This window comes from Protobothrops mucrosquamatus, unplaced genomic scaffold (assembly GCF_001527695.2).
Source record: "Protobothrops mucrosquamatus isolate PMUCROS unplaced genomic scaffold, P.Mucros_1.0 scaffold226, whole genome shotgun sequence".
NCBI lineage: Eukaryota > Metazoa > Chordata > Lepidosauria > Squamata > Viperidae > Protobothrops > Protobothrops mucrosquamatus.
In genome coordinates this window covers 546,268-557,685 of record NW_015386577.1, presented here as the reverse complement: position 1 = coordinate 557,685, position 11,418 = coordinate 546,268, and the positions used below count along the sequence as shown (strand labels likewise).

Here is an 11,418-nt window from a genome sequence, read left to right as displayed (position 1 = left end):
TCAAAGTTCATGCCACAGGAACAGGAAACTTCCAGGCAGGGCTAGAGGGTATAAAAAGACCATCTGCCCATGTGCTCACTCTCTTTTTCTTCTCCTCTGCTGCTTATCTGTCTTCTGCAATAAACTGTAACCTTCTTCCCAAAGCAGTCGCCATGTTTGCTTATTTATTCCCGGCTTGGATGAACCAGGATGAAGACTTCTAACACATGTTTCCAACTGATAAAAGTCTAAAATCACTATAAGCATTCTTATATATTTTTATTAATGTATTAATACATTAAACCACCAGGGGGACATCACACAACTTTGCCTTACACTGTGTAAAGTCAAGCTATTACCTATGCTTTGTTTTCTCTTGCATGCTTTATTTCCTTCATGTACCACTCTTAAAGCATTCAGCAACCGATATTCAATTTCATAAATGTGTAAAACACCATGCTTATTCACTTTAACATGTGTTTTCTCTAGATTAACAAATATAAACTTTCTTTTTCAAATTAATTTTTCAATGATCTGTTGAAGAAAAAAAAATCTGATCTCTATTCACTTCTCTGCCAATAAAATGCTGCACTGCATTTCCCAAATCTTTCAGTCAGCATTCTGCCAGTTTCCTAGCACACTTAACAAATTCATTTGCTTCTGACTGTGTTAGTAGACTGCATATACTTCCAAGCTGGTAAGATGCGGGTATAATATTACATCGGCTTGCAATATAATCTCTAGATTAAAGATCCAAGTTTGCTCAGAATACTTGTGGCAAAACTGGAATTTGGTTCTACTTGTAACACACTAATCAAGTCATGACAAAACTGACCAATGCTGTCCTTAGCATTTATAGATAATGTAAGTAGCATAGCTAAACTTTGTCTATCACTAAAAGCCATTCTTGTAAAAGCTGACCTATATAATTATTTACTTTTAACAACTTGACTGGAATAATAGATTGACCAACCTTGACTTACAAGGCTTTCTGGAACTGTCACTTGGGAAAGTACTGGATTTAGGCCTATGAGGCACAAATTCATCAATTTCATTTACTGACTTCCATTATCTTTTGCCTGAAAATTTATGGATGTGATTATGTTTATATTCTGCTCTTTCTCTAAGAACTAAATGGTACTTTTCACTCCAAAAATAAAAAATACTTTGTTGCAGCTACATTTTATACAATTATTTAAATCTTTTTAATAAGCCATAATCAGTAATGTAAGTAATGTATTTTATAAAATAAAATACATGCAGTAAAAATATCTAGGTTAATTGATGGTCATTACCTTATTTGGTGGTTCCTTGTGAAAATAGGTAATTTCACCATTGTCTGTTCCTAATAAAGCCAAAAGATGTTGAATCTTCTTTCTGTCCTCTAATTCCCTATACAGTAATGCATTGAAAATAAAGCAATTTATTTCTATTCCTAAATGCTGAGGTATGCTGCACTTTTTGTTGACTTCAAGGTTCATCTAATCTTTGAAAAGCAAACCTTTTATTTTACATGCTCTAGAAGTTCTTTCTTATAGAATCTGACCACATAAATCCTCATGAAAACTCTATGGCAAACCAATGGTTGGAAACACAATGTCTTAAAATTAATTTCTCCTCTACTGAAGATATTCTCTATTTTTTTTTCTATTTCAGAAAGAACTAATAGAAATTATAGTAGCATCTTATTACTAAGAATGTGAACTTGAGTCTTTAGCCACCAGGAGGCAATGTTACCAAACCATTTTATAAATTAGAGACTGTTTAAAATCAGACTCTTAAATTATTTGGGGGGAAATACCAATGTGATGCTTTGGAAGAGGAGGTTCCATTTTAGTACTAAGACATACATATAAGTAGAAATGTTCAGCGTGACTCCTGAAACCTGTATCAGTCCAGATGGTAATTCTAAAATTCCTATCATCATGAGATTGCATAAAGTAATATCCCACAACAGTGGAAGATATCCTCTGTACTTGACTTGCAACAGTGAAAAGCTTATAAATATGAACTGTCCATATGTGAATGAGGTTATTGGGTTTTTTTTTTAAACAAAGGGTCAAGAAAGAATTCTGAGAATCTGATACAATTTCTTGGAAATGATTTTTATAGGAAATGGACCCCCTGGCCCTTTTTGGGGGGAAATGTTTGATTAGTAGTCTATTAACTTGAACAAAAGAGATACCTCTCTTACTCAACTGTATGTATTTATTTTAAACATTTCTAAAAGACAATGTTTTGTGTATGAGAAAAATAGTATATTTGGGGTCCTTCATTGATATACAGTGTACTTAGTTCAATTTGTATTCCAGTGAGAAAAGAGAAGCTTCATTTACAGTTTTCTCAAGACAACAGCAGAGGAATGAAAGGGTTTGTAAGTTGATCCTATCACTGACAGTGTGCATCTTTGTCATAGATCTTTTCTCATAAAAGAAGCAAATACCAGTTATCTTCCTATGTCATAAAATAAAAAGTAAGGAAGAAGCAAATTGCTCTCATCTGCATTCCTTTCTTGTATATCTTATTTTTGTCCATGTGCAAAATTCCAATATATTTCAAAGCTATAGATTCCATCAAAGACAATCACTTAGCGTTTTTCAGTCTTTCAGGACACAAACCTGATTTTCAGTCGATCGTTTTCAGCATAAAGGCGCAGAACCTGCTCTCTTTCCTGAAAAAGGTACACCTGCATGTCACTCAGAGCCTTCTGCAGTTCTGCAATTTCTTCCTCTCGCTGACGCATTTCCCATTGAAGCTTGTGCTGCACAGAAAAAAGTATTATTAATTACCTGGCAGCTGAAGCAAAAGTAGAATACAAGTTTTTCTCATTATCACATTCCATCTCAAACCCAAGGCAACTTCTTGGTGGAATGCTAGCATTTTAACCTGCCAAAAAGATGCTTAGTCAAGTTCTGCAACTTGTAACAAATGTTTTCTCCTTGTTTACCATCTCTTGGGTTTGCTGAGAATGGTCTTCTAGATCAGAGGTATCCACCCTTTCTCAGTTGGCGGACCGGAGGGAAAGGGAGGGGGAGAATAATGCTTCAGCCCATGTTGATTCTTTTAAAAACTAAGTTGGATAAAGATTTCTTTCACTATCAGTGATTTAAAACAGTTTTTTTAAAAAATATGAGGATTCAGATAAATATAATGTAGGGAACCAGGTTCCAGATAATTCATATTTCTCTTTAATACTTTTTAGTGAAAATGCCTTCTATGTAGCTTTTGCAGAAAATTCAAAGCAATAGAAGAATCACGACTGCATTATGGAAAAGGACAGAGGAATAAGCCTTGAAGCTTCCTTATGTGGCTTTCCAGATCACCTGTCTCTTGGTGGATTATCATTCCCTTTTTCTTACCTGTTCATCATAAGATGCTTTGTATGCTTCCAACCGTTTCACCAGGTCTTCATGCTCTTCATCAAATTCTGCAATCTTCTTTCGATAGTACTCCAGCAGCTCCCGAGAGGGGCGAAGATAGGCCAGACGTTCATTGATTGAAGGAAGAGGGGTAGAATCACTTTGGTGAGGAGAAGGGAGGACACCACCCTTGGAAGCAGCACGTGGAGTGTTTGATCTGAAAAACATATATATATATAAAGAGTTAACATTACTAAAAGCTTTTAACACGCTATATCTTAGATATAGGTGGCACACTGAAAGGAAAGATATAATAATAATACTAATAATAATACTAATAATAAAGTTGGAAGGGACCTTGGAGGTCATCTAGTCCAACCCCTTACTCAGGAAGGAAACCCTATACCATTTCAGACAAATGGCTGTCCAATCTCTTCTTAAAGACTTCCAGTGTTGGAGCATTCACCGCTTCTGGAGGCAGGTTGTTCCACTGATTAATTGTTCTAACTATCAGGAAGTTTCTTCTTAGTTCTCTCTTTGGTTAGTTTCCATCCATTGCTTCTTGTCCTGCCTTCAGGTGCTTTGGAGAATAGCTTGACTCCCTCTTCTTTGTGGCAACCCCTGAGATATTGGAACACTGCTATCATGTCCCCCCCCTTGTCCTTCTCTTCATTAAACTAGAAGGATTAGAAGGATGGGAGTGGTCCCTAAAACAGGATTCCTACCCACAGCCCAGATTAGGATTGTTCTGCTAAATGAGAACTTTGAGAGCATTTGTTTTCATTTTATATGGAAAAAGGTAGAAATTAGGTAACTATGCACCTTAATGAAAGAATGCAAACTATTTACTCTTATGGGTCCATTGCTGGTTACTACTAGGCACAGCTGACATTTATATACAGAATACAAACCCTTGTATTCAAAACACTAGGTATTTGTTGTAGGCTTTACTTACTGATCCAAAAGCTATATTGGAGTGAGAATCTTTCTGGCCTTGGTCTACAGCAGGGTGTCAAACTGCCAGCCCATGGCCGGATGTGTCATGCCAAAACTGCACCCACCCCATTGCTGGCAATGGAAAAAAAGTCACGATACATCACGACACGTCACGTGACGTTGCGAGTTTGATCATGATATCTCTTGCATTGGCAGGATTAAACTTTATTTTATTTTGTAGGAGTTTTGGGTGTGTGTGTTAAAGGCATATTATAATATGCAGTTTTAAGCACCCCAAAGAGAAACAGTGGCCTGACTTTGAAAAGGGTATCATACCTAAAACAACAAATAAATCCATAAACTTCATCAAAGGCCCAAAATTTCAGATTTGCCTATTCCTGAGTATGTTGCTCTGGAAACTAAAAATGGTATGCTGGGAGGTCTATGAATCATGCTTTGCAGGATTCTTATTCTTGAGATAAATGAAAAGGAAAAAAAAAGACATTTGAAATCAGTACCTAATTCTTTGACTTACTTTTTGGAAGGTGTTCTTGGAGAAGTAGTCATGGCGCATATTCTCACCATCTGCAATGCATTTAATATATTGAATTACTGAGCCAGAAAACATTTCCCACCATTTCACCTTTATTTGAAAAAATCAAAATACAAAAACATTTCTTAGACCTTTTTTCACAATCTGTCCCTATATGCCATAATAAAGAACTTAAGGAGATGAGTTACATCAATGGTAGATGTAATTCAACTCAATAAAAATGGAATAACTCATGGAATACTGTAGATTAAAATAAGATTAGTCCAATTCAGCTCTGATCTGTAACAGCTCTAAAAACTGGCGATTTAAGTTGTTTTGGGTTTATTTGTGACAATTGCTATAGAGCTATGGCTTGGTTCATATAATGCAACTATGTGGTTTCTTTGGTTTGTCTTAGCATGCTCTATGAAATATTGTGGCTTGAAAGGCATGGCTTATGGATGAAAGTCTTTTGTGGACAGAATCAATTGTGGCTTAGTTGTAGTTAAGGAACAATGATTGAAACAATGTGAACATGACAATAATGTTTGTATTATTGGAGCTCCTCCATTAATATTTAACTTTACTAAAATGTTCCAATCATTAAAAACAAACAAATCCTCCAAAATCTTTAATATAATTTAAGAACTTCACTCAAGCAAGTGAAGTTCAATTCATATTTACTATTCAAATTGTATGGAAAAGTTTTGTTTGTACTCCAATTAAATTTAGTTTCTCTTTTCAGCGTGGGTAATCCTCCAATGAACCTCAGTCATTCAACACACATTCCCACAATCCACTTAATGGTTTCTGCCAGAATCCTTGGGATTTATTTAGCCCACTTTTAAATGCATAATTTCAGGTCTGGAATACATTAAATAAGAATATCTTGGTGCATAAAGCCAATAACCTCATCAATAGGTCATAATACATCATTTATGTAAGCACAATCACATACAGCTTTTCAATGAACACGATATATGCCAAATATATACTCACAAGAAACTTCATATATTATAACATATACATAAGGGTTTTGCTGTGCACATTGTTTGACATAAAATTAGACTGAAACTACAAACTCAATTTTACTCAAAATAAACAACCAAGATCCCTTACTAGTCTATATTAATAACCATATAAGCATCATAAATCTATTGTTCTATCTCTGAGCATCCAAGACAGCATCTGCAAGTTAGAGTGTCCCCAGCATATTCCTTGGTGCTTATGGTATACAGGTGTCTTGCCCTATACAAATTGCACTCTCTTCAGGTTCTTTTTTTAAGAGTGAGAAACTAATATGCTGCAGCCCTAGCCCGTTTAACAATGTGTTTGAAACCTACATAGATCTTGGAGACATTCTTAGAAAATAAAATGGTGGGTAATTGCAGCACAGTGCTTTATATCAGTCTTTGTATGAAGCAATCCCTACTTTCTACTATAAACACGGAAGATAGTTTGTTTCTGCATAATGGGCACATACACTCTTTGCAAAGTTTAGCCCCATCTCTTGTGCTGTTGAAAATTAAGGACTGATATTGAACTGGATTGGTCAGAAGACACAAAACAAGTTATTCCCTACAGTCCTGTAGAGTTCACCATTTCACAATGATAAAATAGAGTCGACTTTGTATTTAAATCCTATCAAATATGTAGTTTCCTAACCCTTAAGAACACATACATGTACATTATAATCTGCCTAAATAGGAAAGCCAAGGATCCATAACTATAGCTTGCCTCATCATCTTCTAATCCATTCAAATTAGCAAGATATTAGTAACAGAATTGGAGCAGACAGCCTACAATGTTAAAGGATTTGCTATACTATGCATGGTATATAAAACAAATCCCATAGTAGCTATTGGGGGAAAAAATGGCGGTTATATTCAAGATAAGCAAGTGGTTTGTGTGTGTGTGTGTGTGGTCTTTGAAAGGAAGTTTAAGTCCAACAAATAATGGAAGATTCATTGATGGTTAATTGCTTCTGAAAAGTGACAATTTGCACCCAATAATCTTGAGTTTGGCTACTGAGGGAAGGTTACTACGCAACTGAAAAGAAATCTGACTCTCATTCTCCGCCAGCTCAAATCCCACATCAAAACTGTCATACTAATGCAGGTTCCCTTAATAAGAACTGGAAATAAAAAATGAAGCATGTATAGCCTAGTCGTTTACTTGGTGGAAACAGTCTGGGTCTTCCAACCATCTGAACGGGATACTTCTGGTTTAATGTCAAAAAGGACGAAAGCAACCAGAAGCTACACTATTTTCCCCTTATCCTACCAGACCGCCGTGAAACCCCGTGACGCACCCTCCTCGGTCCCATTCGGCACCAGAAGTTTGCACTTTCCTTCTAACGCGCCGATAACTCCGCTGTTCCCTCCGCTCCTACTGCGGGTCTCAACGGAAAAACCAAAAATCAAACAACAGGCTGCGAAAATCCTCCAATCAGGAGAAAGGAAATAAACGATGTCCGATATTTTGCCCAATCACAACCTTTTACTCATCCGCGCGGCTTGTCTGCTAGACTTCTGTGGGTACAGTAGTGAAGTCTCGGCTACAGAGTAATGAGAGTCGATACAAGTCTAAATAATTTCCTTGGATCATTTTGACAACTGGATGAAAGACCTAAACCGATTGATGAACGGAAAATACGGGTGGTTTTAGTGCAGTTACATAGTCGAGAGCACTAAGTCTCCTTAAGGCTGCCTGGCATTTCCATTCCTCGTCTAGTAAATAATTTGTGTATCGCTTACTTCCAGAGAAAGACCCTTATTCGCTTTGTTGCACTAGCAAAAAGCTTGTGGCACAATATTACTAGAGATAAGCAACAATGGACTGCCCACAAATTGTCTTTTTATCCTGTGGTAACCAAATAGGATAGAATTTAATTTTGAATTTACATGCAGAAGTTAAATCCTTCCTGGTGCAGGATAAGATTAAAACCTTTTTAAAAAACTAAGTTATGTGTTATATATTGTGCTATTTTAATATCACTAGTTTTCATAATTTATTTTCACGTGGAAATCCCTTGAAGATTATAATTGACATATATATTTACATGTATTTCTAGGACTCCACCAAAACGTAATTGAGAAGTAATATGCACAAGTTCATGAGTTTGATAAATTTAGTATAGTTTTTCCTGTTTGATTAAAAATAGAGATTAACAACCACTGGGCAGGCATGTGCTTAATATGGTACCTTATAAGTTGTATAACCATCTCTGAACACATTAACCAATTATTGTCTTGAACAGGTTTGGCAAATTGGCTACAGGTTAAGTACAATCAAAGTTAATTGTAACTTTAAAGATTTTTAACAATTATGTTAGTAGCATTACTTTTTGTCCTATAAAGCAAAACAATTTTGTATATTTATTGGGAAAAGACTAGGTACAGATCTTATTATTCCATATTTATTACTTGCATTTTAGATTTTGTAATTAACATTTTATTACTTCTACTTTGTGATATTGTTATTGCTATTTTTCTGGTAATTGTTCTATAAGCAGTGTTGGAAGGTAGTTTATAAATCCTTAAATACATTTTAATAGCTATGTAGAAAAGATTTTTTATTTCATTCCCCAAAGCAGAATTGTAATACTAAGGAACCCTTCCCGGAAGTGATACCACCTTCCAGAAAAAAGAGCATGATTTCTAGCAATTTAAGTATTAATTTAGCCCCAGATCTTGTTAGTAGGAAAATATATAACAATAAATGGAACAATCAGCTGCTTGAAAATCCCCTTTATCTTTGTTTAAGAAATGAAAGTCATTGCAATCCCCCCCACCATTTCATCTTTATTTAAAGCTGATAGAAATGGCAGGAAATTTTAGGCTTTGTTTCACAGATTTAGAGAGTACTTCAGGAAAGCACCTAGTACTTCAGGAAAGCACCTTACATTATTTGGAACAATGGTACCCTTCCAGATTTGAAGGCACTCAACATAAGAAAGACTTTGGCATATCTCCCTCAAAGAATTCTTTTCAGGATAGAAATGAATGAAATCTCCTTTGAAATGAATGAAATCTCCTTTGGCCTACTTCATGGCCACATCCATACAGATTTTGGGACAAAGATTACAAAATGGTTTGCTGTTGCTTCTGTTGTTTTCCTTCCCTGGTGTAGCCTGTAGTCCTGGTGGTCTTCCAACTAAGTACTGACCAAAATCTATCCCTCACTTGCAGTCAATGCCATATTTTTTCTTCTTCTGTGTCTGCAATGTTCTCTTCACCCCATGAGTAATATTGACAAAAGTAACCCTCAGTTGTTTTACAGGTAACATTTTCTCTTTATTCCAACATGGCTGAGGATGTCTAAGACCTGTATACCATCACTCATGACCTTGAAGAGCTGTCAGGTGACTGGCAGTGACTTGGAACAGAGGCAGGATAGAGATCAGTAACAGGGCACCAATTTCACGCTAGTGCAGTTTTCTGCTATTTAAAATGCAGGTAAATAGTATTGTCGCTACAGTAACCATATTTTCTTGGAAAAAAATAAAGGACAAATCTGAAGGGTTCATAAGTATGTGTTTTATTCGTTTTATATATATATATATATATATATATTTGTTTTTTAAGGTTTTCACGGGTGTTTATATGTGAGTCTTTGGTCATTCGGGTTTTCTCCCATGTAAGATTAGAAGTATCATAGCGACGTTTCGATGAAATCACATTCATCATCATCAGGCTTGTGCTTTTAGCTTTGTGCTAAATATATATATATATAAAACGAATAAAACCGAGCACCAAGAGAAGTAAAGTATAAAGTAAAGTGTTGAAACACTTAAAGGGACCCCCTACACGGGAGTAGGCACCTTGCCTCTAGCACGGCAGGAGCAGCTGGGTCCGATGACGCGTAGCAGAAGCCGGATGCAAGCAATTGACACACACATTTTATAAGGGTTTCTCCCAGACTGCTGTTTTAACGCCCTGATGATGTCAGACGGGTTCTGACGAAAGCTTGGCTCAGTAAATTTTTAAACTTTTATACTTTACTTCTCTTGGTGCTCGGTTTTATTCGTTTACTATGATTCCCAAGAGTCGGATTTTTAGCGTAATTAACTCTCATATATATATATATATGTATATATAAGTAATAAAAAATAAAGGGCAAATTTGGAAGGGTTAATAAGACTTATTTTTTTAAACTTGGCTTTACAAAGGAAAAAAAGTAAAACCAAGAAAACTATATTGAATACATCTGTACTGTATTGTGAAATAAAGGGCTGTCATTTATAATGAATATGTCATTTATAATTATGTCATTTATAATTAATATAACAGCTCCTGTAACTACAACTGAACAGCTGCTAGAAGGCCCAGATTTGGCCCTACTTAGCTTTTTGAGCCACCCAAAAAAAACCAACAGGTGAGCCATAATAGACACTTTTTTCAGGAAAAGAGAGGAAAACAGTATCTTTGCACGAATATTCTCTTCAGCCGAGAATTGTTTTATGGCATGGCGTTCCAAGGTGCTGAGGGAATGCTAATTACAGTTTTGCAAAAAAAAAACAAAAACCCTTCTCTCAGGGATCCGACAACAGCAGATCCTCCCCCCCCCGAGGAAGTTGGTTGAGGGACTGCGAGGGGGCCAGGGCGCTGCGGTGCCGTGTTTTTTATGGGGGGGGGAAGGGACAGGCGGTTACTGTGGAAACAGAGTGGGCGGGGCCTATGGAGAGTTCAGTACTGTACTTGGAGAGGCTTGTGGGACTTTCAAGTGGGCGGAGTCCAGGTTTCTCTTTGTCGGCCGGACGGGAGAGGAATGCGAGGATAACTGACGGGATAGTCTTGTGGGAGAGGAGCGCGCGACAGTCAGCTCGCGGCCTCGCAAAGATTGCACGGAAAGGGGCGGGGCGGAATCTATTCCCACAGAACCAGAAAGGGGGAAACGAGCTTTCGGCACCGGAAGTTCTTGTTGTAGAACGGCTCCGCCGAAAGAAAGACCTGCGCGCAGGCATACATACTCCCCCCCCCCCGCTACTCCTACACACCCACCCTCGTTCATTCTGCTCCACGACTTCGAAGTCCTTATCGCCCTCGGCTCTCTCCTAGCATTTGCCGGGGCATCATCCATAGCTTCGTCGGATGAGGTGCTAAAGCGGATAACGCAGAGCGAGAGAGAAGCGCTTCAGACCGAGAACAGTAAAACACACACATATACACAACAACAGAGCCGGGACTAGATACATTTTTTTTGAAACCAGATCAGCGGAAGGATATGATGAGTCGCTTCCGCAAGAGAGGGGATTTAACTGAGACGCGTCACTTCCGCTGAGCCTCAAGAAGGGGAGGAAAAGGAAAAGGGGGAAAAAAAACATACACACACGCAAAGCAGCAAATCCTTGCGGGAGGGGGGGAGGCGAACAAAAACAAACGGGGGCCTGGACCGGCCTGAGGGAGCTGCGGCCTTGCCTTGGAAAGAACGGCGCTGCTTCATCGGCCGGGATCGCCTTTGCTCCTCGCTGGGTACCGGGATGTCCCTCCGCCCCCTGGTCCATCTTTAAGCGGTTTCGCCTTCCCTCCTCCTCCTCCCCCCCCCATCCCCGCGAGCCGAGCTCCTTCGTCCGGGCCCTGAGGCAGCGGCAGGAACGACGGCGCCGACGCC

The 11,418-nt window shown here is 37.9% G+C and overlaps 1 protein-coding gene across 1 annotated transcript in view; it reads right to left on the bottom strand.

The window, feature by feature from the left end:
* CCDC77 (coiled-coil domain containing 77) overlaps positions 1-7,192 on the bottom strand; it is a 24,126-nt gene extending 16,934 nt beyond the window's left edge. Inside the window, exons 1-5 of the mRNA XM_015814172.1 lie at positions 7,118-7,192; positions 4,810-4,859; positions 3,339-3,555; positions 2,598-2,740; positions 1,275-1,371 (exon numbers count right to left, since the gene is read on the bottom strand). Coding sequence (XP_015669658.1) covers positions 1,275-1,371; positions 2,598-2,740; positions 3,339-3,555; positions 4,810-4,859; positions 7,118-7,132 — 522 coding nt within the window. The 5' untranslated portion in view covers positions 7,133-7,192. The remainder of the gene's footprint in view (positions 1-1,274; positions 1,372-2,597; positions 2,741-3,338; positions 3,556-4,809; positions 4,860-7,117) is intronic.
* Positions 7,193-11,418: the final 4,226 nt, after the last annotated feature.